This window comes from Gallus gallus, chromosome 27 (assembly GCF_016699485.2).
Source record: "Gallus gallus isolate bGalGal1 chromosome 27, bGalGal1.mat.broiler.GRCg7b, whole genome shotgun sequence".
Classification (NCBI taxonomy): domain Eukaryota; kingdom Metazoa; phylum Chordata; class Aves; order Galliformes; family Phasianidae; genus Gallus; species Gallus gallus.
In genome coordinates, this window is record NC_052558.1 from 651,204 (window position 1) to 667,177 (window position 15,974).

The 15,974-nt window shown below is 51.9% G+C and overlaps 4 protein-coding genes across 4 annotated transcripts; 2 read left to right on the top strand and 2 right to left on the bottom strand.

Moving 5' to 3' along the window:
* Window positions 1-3,434: 3,434 nt before the first annotated feature.
* On the bottom strand, window positions 3,435-4,601 carry LOC107057555 (feather keratin 1-like). Its single transcript, XM_015302637.3, has 2 exons — window positions 4,500-4,601; window positions 3,435-4,133 (listed from the first exon to the last, which is right to left on the bottom strand). The coding sequence occupies exon 2, from the start codon at window positions 4,110-4,112 to the stop codon at window positions 3,798-3,800; it is 315 nt and encodes a 104-aa protein (XP_015158123.2). The 5' UTR covers window positions 4,113-4,133; window positions 4,500-4,601; the 3' UTR covers window positions 3,435-3,797.
* Window positions 4,602-7,647: 3,046 nt separating this feature from the next.
* Window positions 7,648-8,871, top strand: LOC107057554 (feather keratin 1-like). The gene is made up of 2 exons (XM_015302636.2): window positions 7,648-7,754; window positions 8,106-8,871. The coding sequence occupies exon 2, from the start codon at window positions 8,127-8,129 to the stop codon at window positions 8,439-8,441; it is 315 nt and encodes a 104-aa protein (XP_015158122.1). The 5' UTR covers window positions 7,648-7,754; window positions 8,106-8,126; the 3' UTR covers window positions 8,442-8,871.
* Window positions 8,872-11,934: 3,063 nt separating this feature from the next.
* On the bottom strand, window positions 11,935-13,154 carry LOC100859690 (feather keratin 2-like). Its single transcript, XM_015299262.3, has 2 exons — window positions 13,004-13,154; window positions 11,935-12,637 (listed from the first exon to the last, which is right to left on the bottom strand). Exon 2 carries the CDS (start codon window positions 12,614-12,616, stop codon window positions 12,302-12,304), a length of 315 nt encoding a protein of 104 aa, XP_015154748.1. The 5' UTR covers window positions 12,617-12,637; window positions 13,004-13,154; the 3' UTR covers window positions 11,935-12,301.
* A 1,756-nt stretch (window positions 13,155-14,910) lies between these two features.
* On the top strand, window positions 14,911-15,974 carry LOC771021 (feather keratin 2-like). Its single transcript, XM_025144132.3, has 2 exons — window positions 14,911-14,994; window positions 15,256-15,974. Exon 2 carries the CDS (start codon window positions 15,277-15,279, stop codon window positions 15,589-15,591), a length of 315 nt encoding a protein of 104 aa, XP_024999900.1. The 5' UTR covers window positions 14,911-14,994; window positions 15,256-15,276; the 3' UTR covers window positions 15,592-15,974.

Consider the following 15,974-nt stretch of genomic DNA (forward strand, 5'->3'; position numbering starts at 1 on the left):
GCTTCACTGCCTCTATGTCCTGACGTGCCGTCTCGGCCTCACTGCACATCCTGCAGCAGGTGGCCACTACTGACCCTGAGTGAGGAGCGGAAAGTCAAAAGTGCAGTCCCTCAGAGGTAGGTGAAGGCCCTTTCTTATTTCTGATCCTAATGAAGGGACTTCTGCTTCACATGTGGAAGATCAGTGTGACGGATAGTCAGTCGGGATGAAAGGGTTCCCGCCTCCAGCCAGGCAGAGGAAATGGATCAACAGAGGGTGGGGAGCAAGTAAGAGTCTGGTGGGTGCTTATGTGCGTGCCAGGTTCACTGTGCTGGCTCGTAGGGCCATTCAGGAGCTCTCCGAGGAGGTGCAGTCTTCCTTTATTACTTGTTACACAGTGCTGAGATCGTCAGAACATAGAAAGTAGAATGAAGATCAAAGTGAAAGGCAGTCTCTGAAGAGCGCCGGATATTTTTATGCAGCCTTAATTTGGCTCCTAGTGGTTCACCCAACCCCACTGTCCACCTCACTGAAAAACATGACAAGAAGCAGAGGTACATATAAACACCCCTGAAATGTCTCACTAATCGCTAAGAACAACAGTCAGAACCACTTCCCAGAATGACCACCGAGAAACATCTCTCTCCAAAGACATCACAGCACAGGCTTGAGAGGGGAATGGATAACATGGAGGCACATGGAGGATCTCCAGACATCCCTCCAAACCCTGCAACTCTGTGAATCTCTGACTGATATCATACCCCTGTTTGGTCTCTCGCAGAGCAGTGCGAGCACAGCATCAAGGCTCTCTCCCATCTCACTCCAATTAAGGAATGTACGGTGGAGGAAGGCAAGTAGTAGGGAGGAGGCATCAGTAGGGCAGCTGACCTCAAGAGATCCAAGGGATAGTCCAGGCCACATGCCATTACACTCAGCAAGAAAAGCGGAGGAGAGAGAAGGCAGAGAGGAGATGAGAGTCTCATTATGAATTCGTCTGTCCACCCCAAACACTTCTCAGCCTACGGACTCCCTGCATCCCCAGACGTGGCTGAATATCACTTCCTGATGGGAAGAAGAACATGCCTGGTTTCTCTCTCTTTGCACCCATGCAGCCTCTGCTTGTTTCCCTATTTCACTTGCCTGTAAGTATCTCCATCTCATCTCAACCCCTGAGCCTTCGCTTGCCATTTAAGTTTCTCAGTCCCCTGTTTCTTTCAGGAGGGTGAGTGAGAGGGTGGTCTAGTCAACCACTGTTGGCTATCATTCTGAAACCACCACAACGGGCAGAAGATTATGATGGGACAACGCATTAGGGGATGGCCCAAACTGGCCCTCGGGATATTGTACGCCACATCAAATTGTGTGCATCAATTAAACCAGGGAGAGTAATTCCCAAAGGAGCCTCTCCTCAGAGGTTGGGTCTACCGTTAGGATCTGACAAGTGACTGTCTTTGCATCCCTTCCTTTCCCCCTTTATGTTCTCCTTCTCCTCTTACACTGCATTTATTTTGAGTTCTTTTATTACGTGAGTTCTTCTCATTTGTCCTAGTCCTATTGTAATCTCTATGTTGCACAGGGTGAGGAGCAACCAAGACTCCGGTGGGTTTTTTACTTTGGTTGTTTCTTTGGTTGTTTTCTGTGTACCGGGGACACTGCACTGGCTTATAGGGCCATTCAGGAGCTCTCCAGGGAAGTGCATTGTCCAGCAGCAAAGGCTGCAGAGAGACTTGCAGCCAAGGAAGGGGAGCTGCTGAACTGCCACACGACACAGCTGGCCACCATCACACAGGTTCTGCCACTGCCCACTTGGCAGCTGCCTTGATGCCACGCAGACCTCACGGCACATGCAACTCTCGTACTCTCAACAGCAGAGGCCCACAAGCAGAACCAATATAAAGATAACCCCAACCAAAAACTGTGACCCCCAGTGACACGGTGTTCCCCAGGGGTCGGTGCTGGGGCCTGTCCTCTTCAATATCCTTACTGATGACCTGGATGAGGGCATTGAGTGCACCCTCAGTAAGTTTGCAGGTGACACCAAGCTGGCTGGAACTGCTGATCTCCTGAGGGTAGCGAGGCCCTACAGAGGGATCTGGGAAGGCTGGATAGCTGGGCTGAAGCCCATGGGATGGCATTCAACAAGAGCAAATGCCGGGTCCTGCACTTTGGCCACAGTAACCCCAGGCAGTGCTACAGGCTTGGGGCAGAGGGGCTGGAAGACTGTGTAGAGGGAATGGACCCGGAGGTGTTGATTGGCACTAGACTGAACATGAGCCAGCAGTGTGCCCACGTGGCCAAGAAGGCCAATGGCATCCTGGCTTGTATCAGAAACAGTGTGGCCAGCAGGAACAGGGAAGTAACTGTCGCCCTGTACTCAGCACTGGTGAGGCCGCACCTCGAGTACTGTGTCCCGTTTTGGGCCCCTCGCTGTAAGAAAGACATTGAGGCCCTGGAGCGTGTCCAGAGGAGGGCAACAAAGGTGGTGAGGGGTCTGGCGCAGAGGCCTTATGAGGAGCAGCTGAAGGAGCTGGGATTGTTCAGTCTAGAGAGGAGGAGGCTCAGGGGAGACCTTACTTGCTCTCTGTAACTACCTGAAGGGAGGTTGTAGTGAGCTGGGGGTCGGCCTCTTCTCTCGTGTGACTACTGATAGGACTAGAGGGAATGGCTTCAAGCTGCGCCAGGGAAGGTTCAGGCTGGACGTTAGGAAATACTACTTCTCTGAAAGGGTGGTCAAGCACTGGAATGGGCTGCCCAGAGAGGTGGTGGAGTCACCAAGCCTGGTGGTGTTCAACGAGCGTTTGGATGTTGTGTTGAGGGACGTGGTTTAGCGAGAACCATTGGTGAAGGGCGAATGGTTGGACTGGATGATCCTGTGGCTCTTTTCCAACCTTAGCGATTCTGTGATTCTATGACTCTATGGTAAGACACCAAAGACACAAAAGGCATCCTGGAATAGAAGAGCAGGAGTGTATCCAGGAGCCCAAATGCTAGAGCATTCACCTTCTGCTCACTTCTCAGACGACTGAATTTGGAACACTGTACTCAACTGTGGACTCTTCAGAAGAAAGACATTGAGCATGTGGAGCAAGTTCTGCTGTGCTCTCTTAAGAGGAAGAGTTTTCCTCCCTGGAAGCTACAGTCTCCACCTTCCTTACCACTGCTGAGTTGATCAGAAAGTATTTGGAACAGCAAAGTGAATCGTAGTCACTGAACAACTTTAGCTTTCCTTACAGAGAGAGAATTAGCCTCCTAGAGGTTCACGCAACTCCACAGCCAAAGTCAGAGAAAAACGTGACAAAAAGCAGTGGTTGGTTCGAGTAAACACTCCTGAGATGTCTTGCCAATTCTTCAGAACAACAGTCAGAACCACTTCCCAGAATAACCACAGAGAAACACCGCAATCCCAAGATATCATGACAGGCGTTATAGGGGAATGGATAACACAGAGGCAACGATTAAGATGCAGTCAACTTTAATGAAGCAAGAACATGGAGGTTGCTCGTGCAGGAATCACCAGGAGCAGATGACAGCCTGCAATGCGTGAAGCTGGTAGATGTTCTGCTGCCTGTCCATCTGAGCTTTCCACAGAAGGTGAAGGGCCACCATGTCCTCCCTACATGGGCTTTGTGAGAATGACTGTCCAGAAGAGAAAATGGTGAGCAGAAACGGCACAGGAAGGAGAAGAGAAACGGAAGAGTGGAAAGGCAGTCACACCTCAACGTTTTTGGTGCGACTGAGCTGGTCCAATGCTCTGTCTCAAGCCCCACAAAGACTTCGTGTGCCCTGGGGATCTTCCTCTAGGGCCATCACCAGCAGCTTTAGCAGGGGAAGCACCTCCTGCCACCGTAGCGGCTGCCAAGCCCAGAGAGGCCAAAGCCTCCGGAGGAGATGGGCACACCCTCAGAGCTGAGGATGCTGCCAACGGCAGCGGAGGTGGAGGATCCCACGGCGGTGTTCTGCGGGAAGGAGCTGAGGATGGGTCCGGGCAGGGTCACCACCACGGAAGAGGGCTGGATGAAGACATTGGAGTCCTGGCACTGCCTGACGCAGGGCTCGTTGCAGCTGTTGGCCAGCGGGGTCGGGCCGCAGGGCTGGCAGGGCAGGCGCGGCAGGCACTGGTCGTAGCAGGACATGTCTTGTGTCTGGAGGGGCACCTGTTGGGAGAGAGGGTCGGCAGGACATGGGAGTGAGAGAGGAGCAGCCTGCCATCCCATCAGGAGAGAGCCAAGGCACTGTGCTGGCTGGGGATATGGAGGCTGCATAAGGAAGCCCTTGGTCTTCTCTTTCCCCATAGCTCCGTAGAAACAGACAAGAGATGCCAGGCACAGGCAGGTCAGTGCCTAGCCTGCTCCTCAGGAGAACTCTGGCAAAACTCAGCACCTCTCCATGTCACTCCTGCTGCCCCCTTTCCCTCTAACAGGGGAAATCTTCTTTCCCAAAACACAGCATAAGATGGAGGCACTTGTGTGTGCAGAGAAATCCCAACAGAAGAAGAGGTTGTGAAAGAGCTTTGGACTCACCTCGTTCCCAGGGAGATGGAGGCAAGACGAGTGGATGACTGAGTGAGGAGTTGGGCCTGCTTTTATACCACTCCTGCACTGCCCCAGGCCCACAGTCACTCTACGCAGACTGTAATTTTCCACGAGACTCACCCCAAATGCAAATTATTCCTCCTAATGGCACAGGTTAGGCTTTTGGTTTCTGTCAACCCTGACATTTCATTTCCTTGTTTCCGACCTTCACAAATGGGCCATAGAGACACCTTTCAAGTTCCAGGATGACAGGCGCAAGGAGTTTCCTTGCAGAAACACGTCACTGTGGGTGAAAGACGCATCCCAAGTGCTGGAGGGATTCCGTGCTACAGGCACAGCACCTGTACCAGGGGAAACGTCATGACCTTATTTGTAACCACCTTATCAGCAAGGAGGGCATATTGTCCTGTCAGTGCAGCCCTGTCCTGGACACTCAGAGCCTTCTTTGCCTGGGAACTCATTCAGCCCTTTTCTCTCCTTGCTCATCTCTCTGAAACGGCAGGTGGGCAGTTCTGCTGCCTTGCAAATGCCTTTCCACTCAACGGCATTTGTTCTGGGAACACGTTTGAGTGTTTGCTTGACTGATGATTCCACTCTCATGACAGGGTCTGGGGTCATCAGCCAACCCATGCCATCAGCCCTCTGATGTAGGTAGAACACTGCCTTCCCGAGCCCAGTTTTTACCCAACAAGCCCCATGGAATCTGGTCTCTAGAGTAGATGGCTGTGCTGATTTTCTGGACAGAGCCTAGATTCCCCTCTTCTCAGGAATGGATTCTCCATATTTGTGTAGGATTCTTCCCAGAGTGGTGTTGCGGCCTGCAAACAACACGCCTGCTGGGGAGGCCTCACGCCAAAAGGGTGGCTCATGGCCAGTCCAAAATTAGATTCAACATTGCCATCTCTCAGGAGAGACTCTTCAGGAAGCCTGGCTTCTATACATATTCTCCTGCGCTTTTGGAGCGCGTCCCAGCTCCCCCCATGTCTGCAGGGCAGGAAAGTGTTTTGCTCATGTAGCAAGGATACCTTGCCTGCTTCATGGCGTCGGGGAGAACTGTTGTAACTGTGATCTTCTTGATCACATCCGTTCCACACACGTCCCCAGCTACCCAACTGTGCCAGGACCCAGCAGTCCTTGCTCATTAGAGGAGAGGACACATGCTGCCCCAGCAGAGCTGTTCTTTGGTCTGGCTGAGGAGGGCTTACTCAGACCGTTCCTCAACAGCTTCACTACGACCATCTTATTGAGGACAGTGTCAGAAGCCTTACAGAACTCCAGCAAGAATATATCCCGTTCTCTTCCCCGCCCACCAGGCTATTTCACTGTAGACACTTATCAGCTTGATCAGGCCGTGACTTCTCCACAGTAAATCCATGCTGATTACTGTATCTGATACATTCGTCCTTCACGTACCGGGAAACCGTTTTCAGGAGGCACTGCTCCAGCAGCTCCATACGACTGAAAACGTACAGTCCCTTAGCTCCCTCGCTCCTCCTTCTTGGTCTTCTTAAAGCAGGAGTGACATGCACTTTCCCCCAGGCTTTGGGACACTTCTCCCAGTCACCAGCCTTTGTTTACAAGAGTGCGTGGACAGCTCCCTCAGCACTCATGGGCGCATCTTACCGTGGGACGGATGAGCCTAATGTGTTAAAACTATCCACTTTTCTCAAGCCTTCCTTGTCCCAAAGGAACATCTTGAAAGCTCCAGTTTTTCAGCCTGGCCCCTGAGCCATGGGATTCCTGAAAGCCACACTTGCTGGATGAGAAAGAAACAAAGAAGACAATCAGGACCACAGCATTTTTGCTGTCCCCAGTAAACAGGTCTCCTGTGGACTTCAGGAGAACGCCCACATATTCTCTTATTTTCCTTCAACCACTGAGACCCCTGTTGAAGCCTTTTTGGTTGCCCTTGATGTCCTTTGCCAGACTGAATTCCGTCAGGCCTTTAGCTTCCCTCACCTTGATCTCTGGCTGGACAGACACTATGGCTGTCTTCCTCTCAGGTTACACATCTTTGCTACCATCCTCCAGAGGGTTCATAATCCTGAGATTGTGTTTGGCCAACGATTTTTTGTTCCACAATGCAGGCCTCCTGACCCTTTCATCTGACGGCCTCTTTCTTGGGATACCTCGCTCCTGAGCTTCCAGGAAGTGATCCTTCTGCATTAACCAGCTTCCTTGGGCTCCTCTGCCCTCCAGGATCCTCTCTCTGAATATTCCACCAATTAAATTCCTGAAAAGGCCAAAGTCTGCTCTCCAGAATTCCAGGTTTGTGAGCTTGCTGTGTCCTCGTGGCTGCCTTTAGGTCATTGACCACCAGCATTTCATAGAGACTGAAGCCAGTGCTGCCTTTCACATTCACATTCAACATAAGCCCATCCTACTCAGCGAGGCTGGGGTCCTGAAAAACACCACTTCTCAGAGCTCTGTCATTTGGAGAAGGAAGCTAGTGTCAAATCAGACAACGAATCTCCCTGAGCGCTTGCAAATGCCCTGCTGAGTTGTCCATCCAGCACTTACCATGGTGGCTGGACATTTGGAGCCTGCTGCACAATGGCCAGTGACTGTGGGATTAGAGAGAGAGGATGGGAGTAGAGAGAACCACGTAGCACGTATGTAAGGAAGAGAAGCCTTAGGTGTATGGCTTTTAGTGCTGCGAGGAGATGCTTCTCTTCTGACTTCTACCCGTCCTTGATTCCATCCTCCAGAGGCTTCATATTTTTCTTTTTGAGTTTGGCCAGCAGCTTTCTTTTCCCCCATGCAGGCCGCCTGACACTTTTACCTGACGTAAATCTTGGCGGCTGGAGGTTCTGAGCTTGCTGCACAATGGCCAGTTACTGTCAGATTTGAGTGAGAGGCAGGGAGATGAGAGAACCATGTGGCGTGTCTGTAAGGACGAGAAGGTGCTAGGCTGCAGACTGTAGGGCCATGGGGAGATGGTTCTCTTCCTACTAAGGGAGTTGCCAACCATTCCTTGGGTCCCCCACACGAGCACTTGACAAAAACTTTCTTGGCCAAATAGTCATGACAGGAATGAGGAAATTAAATGGCAGAGCTGATGGAAACAAAAAGCAGAACCTGTGCCATTAGGAAGGATTATTTGCATTTGAGGTGAGTCTCTTGGAAAATTACTGCTTGCTTAGAGTGACTGCTGGCCTGAGGCAGCACACAAGCAGTATAAAAGTGGGCCCATCCCCTCTCTCTCTCATCCACTTCTCTTGCCTCCATCTCCCTGGGGACGAGGTGAGTCTGACGCCCTTTCACCATCCCCTCTTTCTCCGCAGTTTCTCTGCTCATGCAAGAGTCTTCATCCTACGTTGAGCCTTGGCATGGCAGCAAGAACTGGGAGAGGGCAGGGGGCAGCAAGTGGGGTATCTTGGCTGAGAGGTCTCCTGAAGCACAGGCAAGGCACTGACCTGCCTGTGCCTGGCCGCTGCTGGCAGGACCACTGGGGCCACAGGGAAGGAGAAGACCACAGCCTTCCTTACAGGGCCCCATTATCCCCAGCCAGCACAGTGCCTTGGCTCTCTCCTGATGGGATGGCAGGCTGCTCCTCTCTCACTCCCGTGTCCTGCCGACCCTCTCTCCTGACAGGTGCCTCTCCAGACACAAGACATGTCCTGCTACGACCAGTGCCTGCCGCGCCTGCCCTGCCAGCCCTGCGGCCCGACCCCGCTGGCCAACAGCTGCAACGAGCCCTGCGTCAGGCAGTGCCAGGACTCCAATGTCTTCATCCAGCCCTCTCCCGTGGTGGTGACCCTGCCCGGACCCATCCTCAGCTCCTTCCCGCAGAACACCGCCGTGGGATCCTCCACCTCCGCTGCCGTTGGCAGCATCCTCAGCTCTGAGGGTGTGCCCATCTCCTCTGGAGGCTTTGGCCTCTCTGGGCTTGGCAGCCGCTACGGTGGCAGGCGGTGCTTCCCCTGCTAAAGCTGCTGGCGGCGGCCCTGGAGAAAGACCACCCGGGACCCAGAAGGTATTGACAGACCTGCAGTGGAGCATCGGGATCTTGTTTTCATAGGATCCAAGCTACGCCAATACCTCTTGCAAATGAACAGCTCCAACATGGACTCTCAGGAAGCATTGTCCATGTCTGCCTTTCCCCCCTTCCGCTCTTTCCCTTTCCTCCCGATGCCTAGTTTTTCACCTATGCCCCGCTGGTCTCTCAAGCCCAGGAATCCAGCCTGGGGAGGACATGCTGGCCCTTCTCCCGCTGTGGAAAAGGCAGATGGACAGCTGGTGGGACGTCCACCATGGCCACACAGGGCCGACTCTGTCCCTGGTTATTCCTGCACGTTGGCCACCCCTTGGAGCAATTTTCTTCTCCTCTTTTGACTCAATAAAATTGTGCTGCATCTCAGTCTGTGCCTCTGCATCACTCACTCCGCTCTGCAAACACTCCAGGTGCCAGCAGGACATCAGCTGCTCTGGAGACTTCAGAGATAATGTGAGGCACATGTGGACCCATCACCTTTTCCCCACCAGGAGTAACCTGGAACAGTGAGCAGTTGGCTCCCTTAGGGGAGCACTGTCACTAGCAGGTGACAAAGCACTGTCACTATCACTGGCAGGTGTCTACCAGTCCCACAGTGTCCCTGGCCTTCAGGTCTAGCTTCACTGCCTCTATGTCCTGACGTGCCGTCTCGGCCTCACTGCACATCCTGCAGCAGGTGGCCACTACTGACCCTGAGTGAGGAGCGGAAAGTCAAAAGTGCAGTCCCTCAGAGGTAGGTGAAGGCCCTTTCTTATTTCTGATCCTAATGAAGGGACTTCTGCTTCACATGTGGAAGATCAGTGTGACGGATAGTCAGTCGGGATGAAAGGGTTCCCGCCTCCAGCCAGGCAGAGGAAATGGATCAACAGAGGGTGGGGAGCAAGTAAGAGTCTGGTGGGTGCTTATGTGCGTGCCAGGTTCACTGTGCTGGCTCGTAGGGCCATTCAGGAGCTCTCCGAGGAGGTGCAGTCTTCCTTTATTACTTGTTACACAGTGCTGAGATCGTCAGAACATAGAAAGTAGAATGAAGATCAAAGTGAAAGGCAGTCTCTGAAGAGCGCCGGATATTTTTATGCAGCCTTAATTTGGCTCCTAGTGGTTCACCCAACCCCACTGTCCACCTCACTGAAAAACATGACAAGAAGCAGAGGTACATATAAACACCCCTGAAATGTCTCACTAATCGCTAAGAACAACAGTCAGAACCACTTCCCAGAATGACCACCGAGAAACATCTCTCTCCAAAGACATCACAGCACAGGCTTGAGAGGGGAATGGATAACATGGAGGCACATGGAGGATCTCCAGACATCCCTCCAAACCCTGCAACTCTGTGAATCTCTGACTGATATCATACCCCTGTTTGGTCTCTCGCAGAGCAGTGCGAGCACAGCATCAAGGCTCTCTCCCATCTCACTCCAATTAAGGAATGTACGGTGGAGGAAGGCAAGTAGTAGGGAGGAGGCATCAGTAGGGCAGCTGACCTCAAGAGATCCAAGGGATAGTCCAGGCCACATGCCATTACACTCAGCAAGAAAAGCGGAGGAGAGAGAAGGCAGAGAGGAGATGAGAGTCTCATTATGAATTCGTCTGTCCACCCCAAACACTTCTCAGCCTACGGACTCCCTGCATCCCCAGACGTGGCTGAATATCACTTCCTGATGGGAAGAAGAACATGCCTGGTTTCTCTCTCTTTGCACCCATGCAGCCTCTGCTTGTTTCCCTATTTCACTTGCCTGTAAGTATCTCCATCTCATCTCAACCCCTGAGCCTTCGCTTGCCATTTAAGTTTCTCAGTCCCCTGTTTCTTTCAGGAGGGTGAGTGAGAGGGTGGTCTAGTCAACCACTGTTGGCTATCATTCTGAAACCACCACAACGGGCAGAAGATTATGATGGGACAACGCATTAGGGGATGGCCCAAACTGGCCCTCGGGATATTGTACGCCACATCAAATTGTGTGCATCAATTAAACCAGGGAGAGTAATTCCCAAAGGAGCCTCTCCTCAGAGGTTGGGTCTACCGTTAGGATCTGACAAGTGACTGTCTTTGCATCCCTTCCTTTCCCCCTTTATGTTCTCCTTCTCCTCTTACACTGCATTTATTTTGAGTTCTTTTATTACGTGAGTTCTTCTCATTTGTCCTAGTCCTATTGTAATCTCTATGTTGCACAGGGTGAGGAGCAACCAAGACTCCGGTGGGTTTTTTACTTTGGTTGTTTCTTTGGTTGTTTTCTGTGTACCGGGGACACTGCACTGGCTTATAGGGCCATTCAGGAGCTCTCCAGGGAAGTGCATTGTCCAGCAGCAAAGGCTGCAGAGAGACTTGCAGCCAAGGAAGGGGAGCTGCTGAACTGCCACACGACACAGCTGGCCACCATCACACAGGTTCTGCCACTGCCCACTTGGCAGCTGCCTTGATGCCACGCAGACCTCACGGCACATGCAACTCTCGTACTCTCAACAGCAGAGGCCCACAAGCAGAACCAATATAAAGATAACCCCAACCAAAAACTGTGACCCCCAGTGACACGGTGTTCCCCAGGGGTCGGTGCTGGGGCCTGTCCTCTTCAATATCCTTACTGATGACCTGGATGAGGGCATTGAGTGCACCCTCAGTAAGTTTGCAGGTGGCACCAAGCTGGCTGGAACTGTTGATCTCCTGAGGGTAGCGAGGCCCTACAGAGGGATCTGGGAAGGCTGGATAGCTGGGCTGAAGCCCATGGGATGGCATTCAACAAGAGCAAATGCCGGGTCTTGCACTTTGGCCACAGTAACCCCAGGCAGTGCTACAGGCTTGGGGCAGAGGGGCTGGAAGACTGTGTAGAGGGAATGGACCTAGGGGTGTTGATTGTCCGACCAAAAACCTGAGGACAAAAAACCACGACCAAAAGCTGTGACTCCCAGTGACATGGTAAGACAACAAAGACACAAAAAGCATTCTGGAATAGGAGAGCAGGAGTGTATCCAGGAGCCCAAATGCTAGAGCATTCACCTTCTGCTCACTTCTCAGACGACTGAATTTGGAACACTGTACTCAACTGTGGACTCTTCAGAAGAAAGACATTGAGCATGTGAAGCAAGTTCTGCTGTGCTCTCTTAAGAGGAAGAGTTGTCCCTAAAAGATACAGCCTCCACTTTCCTTACTTCTGTTAAGATTATCAGAAAGTAATAAATATTATGAACAGGCAAAGGGATTCATAGTCACTGAATTGCCTTAATTAGGTTCCAGTGTTTCACCGAAGCCCTCTGTCCACATGAGCGAAAATGATGGCAAAAAGCAGTGGTTCAAGTAAACATTTCTGAGATATCTTACCAGTTGTTCGTAACACCAGTCAGAACCGCTTCCCAGAATAACTACAGAGAAACATCTCTCCCCAAAGATGTCATGGCACAGGCGTTATAGGGGAATGGATAACACAGAGGCAATGATTAAAATGCAGTCAACTTTACTGAGCCAAAAGAGAGAAACAATGTCACAAATACAGGAATCACCAGGAACAGATGACAGCTTGCAATGCGTGATGCTGGTGGGTGTACTTCCATCTATCCATCTGCCCTTTTCACAAGGGGAGAAAGGCCATCAGGTTTTCCCTAAACTGGTTTTGAGGGACTGACAGTCTGGAGGAGCAGAGGGTGAGCAGTAACGGCACAGGAAGGAAAGTACACATAGAAAAGGGGGAAGGCATACATGGATCACATTTTTGGTGTAATTGGGCTGGCTGCAGTGCTCTGGCTTACGTCCCACAAAGACTTCATGTGCCCTGAGGATCTTCCTCTAGGGCCGCCGCCAGCAGCTTTAGCAGGGGAAGCACCGCCTGCCACCGTAGCGGCTGCCAAGCCCAGAGAGGCCAAAGCCTCCAGAGGAGATGGGCACACCCTCAGAGCTGAGGATGCTGCCAACGGCAGCGGAGGTGGAGGATCCCACGGCGGTGTTCTGCGGGAAGGAGCTGAGGATGGGTCCGGGCAGGGTCACCACCACGGGAGAGGGCTGGATGAAGACATTGGAGTCCTGGCACTGCCTGACGCAGGGCTCGTTGCAGCTGTTGGCCAGCGGGGTCGGGCCGCAGGGCTGGCAGGGCAGGCGCGGCAGGCACTGGTCGTAGCAGGACATGTCTTGTGTCTGGAGAGGCACCTGTTGGGAGAGAGGGTCGGCAGGACACGGGAGTGAGAGAGGAGCAGCCTGCCATCCCATCAGGAGAGAGCCAAGGCACTGTGCTGGCTGGGGATATGGAGGCTGCGTAAGGAAGCCCTTGGTCTTCTCTTTCCCCATAGCTCCGTAGAAACAGACAAGAGATGCCAGGCACAGGCAGGTCAGTGCCTAGCCTGCTCCTCAGGAGAACTCTGGCAAAACTCAGCACCTCTCCATGTCACTCCTGCTGCCCCCTTTCCCTCTAACAGGGGAAATCTTCTTTCCCAAAACACAGCATAAGATGGAGGCACTTGTGTGTGCAGAGAAATCCCAACAGAAGAAGCGGTTGTGAAAGAGCTTTGGACTCACCTCGTTCCCAGGGAGATGGAGGCAAGACGAGTGGATGACTGAGTGAGGAGTTGGGCCTGCTTTTATACCACTCCTGCACTGCCCCAGGCCCACAGTCACTCTACGCAGACTGTAATTTTCCACGAGACTCACCCCAAATGCAAATTATTCCTCCTAATGGCACAGGTTAGGCTTTTGGTTTCTGTCAACCCTGACATTTCATTTCCTTGTTTCCGACCTTCACAAATGGGCCATAGAGACACCTTTCAAGTTCCAGGATGACAGGCGCAAGGAGTTTCCTTGCAGAAACACGTCACTATGGGTGAAAGACGCATCCCAAGTGCATCCTTCATGTGCCAGGAAACGATTCTCAAGATGCACCTCTCCATGAGCTCCATAGGACTGAGGCTTACAGTCCTTTAGCTCCCTCACTCCTCCTTCTCGGTCTTCTCAAGCAGGAGTGACATGCACTTCCCCCAGGCTTTGGGACACTTCTCCTAGTCACCAACCTTTGTTTATCAAGAGTGGACAGCTCCCTCAGCACTCATTGGCGCATCTCATCATGGGACAAATAAGCCTAACGTGTTAAAACTATCCAGTTTTCTCAAGCTTCTTTTCAAGAAGAAGGCCCCAAAGGGACATATTGAAAGCTCCAATTTTTCAGCCTGGCCTCTGAGCCATGGGATTCCTGAAAGCCACACTTGCTGGATAGGAAAGAAATAAAGACAACACTCAGTACCTTGGCATTTTCACTGTCCTGATTAACCAAGTCTTCTGTTTCCTTGAGGAGAACACTCATACATTCCCTTTTTTTCCTTATACCATTGATATCCTTGTAGCAGTCTTTTTTGTTGTCCTTGATGTTCTTTGCCAGACTGAATTCTGTCAGGCTTTTAGCTTTCCCCACTGGCTGCACAGACACTATGGCTGTTTTCCTCTCAGGTTACCCATCTTTGCTTCCATCCTCCAGGGACTCCATATTTTTGTGTTTGAATTTGGCCAAGAGTTTCTTGTCTCCCCATGCAGGCCTCCTGACACTTTTATCTGACATACTCTTTGTTTTGATGCCTCAGTCCTGAGCTTCCAGGAGTTGATCACTGTGCATTAACCAGCTTCCTTGGGCTCCTCTTTCCTCCAGGGTCTTATCTCATGATAATCTATCCAGTAGATCCTTGAAAAGGCTGTATTCTGCTCTCCAGATGTCCAGAATTGTGAGATTGCTCTGTCCACTTTGCTGCCTTTAGGATATTCAGCACTACTATCTCATGGACACTGAAGCCAGTGCTACCTTTCACATTCACATCCAACACAAGACCACCCTTTTCAATGAGGATGGGGTCCTATGCAACATCTCTCCTCAGAGCTTCTCTGTCATTTAGAGAAGGAAGCTCCACAGAAAACTAATCTCCTGGTTTGCTTATACCCTGCTAAGTTGTTCCTCCAGTAGATACCACAATGGTTGGATGTTTTGATCTTGCTGCACAATGGCCAGTGACTGTCAGATCAGAGAGAGAGGGAGGGAGTAGAAAGAACTATGTGGCATGTCTGTAAGGAAGAGAATCCTCAGGTGTATGGCTGCTGACTGTAGTGCTGTGAGGAGTTGGTTCCATTCGTATTAAAGGAGTTGCCAACCATTCCTCTTCCAGAGACTCCCAAGCCATGCCCTGTCCACTGACTGAACACAAGTACTCCTTCACTATCTGCTCCTATTCTGTTGATGGTGACATTCTTGTACTGGTGTAATCCTTGGGTCACTCATGCCAACACTTGAAAGAAGTTACCTTGGCAAAGTAGACTTCTCAGAAATGAGGAACTGAAATTGCAGAGTTGAGGGAGACAAAACCACAACTTGTGCCATTAGCAAGGATTATTTGCATCTGAGGCGAGTCTCTTGGAAAATTACTGCCTGAGTGGAGCGATTATGGGCATGAGGCAGTGGTGGAACAGTATAAAAGTGTGTCCATCTCCTCATTCTCTCATCCACTCCTTGCTTCCATCTCCCTGCAAACAAGGTGAGTCCAAATCCCTTCCACCACCTTCTCATCCTCTTGGATTGCTCTATGCATGCAAGTGCCTTCATCCTAGGCAGGGCCTAGGCAGGCAGCTGTTGCACATTAGGCAGTACTATTGGTACCAAAGGAAAGTAAGAAAACATAAGGTTCCTTACACAGCCTCCATATCCCCAGCCAGCACAGTGCCTTGGCTCTCTCCTGATGGGATGGCAGGCTGCTCCTCTCTCACTCCCGTGTCCTGCCGACCCTCTCTCCTGACAGGTGCCTCTCCAGACACAAGACATGTCCTGCTACGACCAGTGCCTGCCGCGCCTGCCCTGCCAGCCCTGCGGCCCGACCCCGCTGGCCAACAGCTGCAACGAGCCCTGTGTCAGGCAGTGCCAGGACTCCAATGTCTTCATCCAGCCCTCTCCCGTGGTGGTGACCCTGCCCGGACCCATCCTCAGCTCCTTCCCGCAGAACACCGCCGTGGGATCCTCCACCTCCGCTGCCGTTGGCAGCATCCTCAGCTCTGAGGGTGTGCCCATCTCCTCTGGAGGCTTTGGCCTCTCTGGGCTTGGCAGCCGCTACGGTGGCAGGTGGTGCTTCCCCTGCTAAAGCTGCTGGTGATTACCCTGGAAAAAGACCCCAGGGACCCAGGAGCTGGAAGCAGAACTGAGACAAAGCACTGGGGTTCAGTCTGCGATCTCAGAAGACGTGGTCCATTTCTGCCTTCCCCCTTTCCCACTGTCTCTTTTCCACCTTGTGCCATTGCTGCTCACCATCTGCTCCCCTGGACAGTCAGTCCCACAAAGCCAGCATAGGGAGGACATGGTGGCCCTTCTTCCTCTGTGGAAAGGGCAAATGGACAGCTGGTGGCATGTCCATCGTGGTCATGCAGTGCAGCCAATCAACTGTCCCTAATGCTTTCTGCACCAGAGCCTTTTCTCCCAGTGATCTCATTTCCCTCTTTTGACTCATTAAAGTTTTGCTGCATTCCA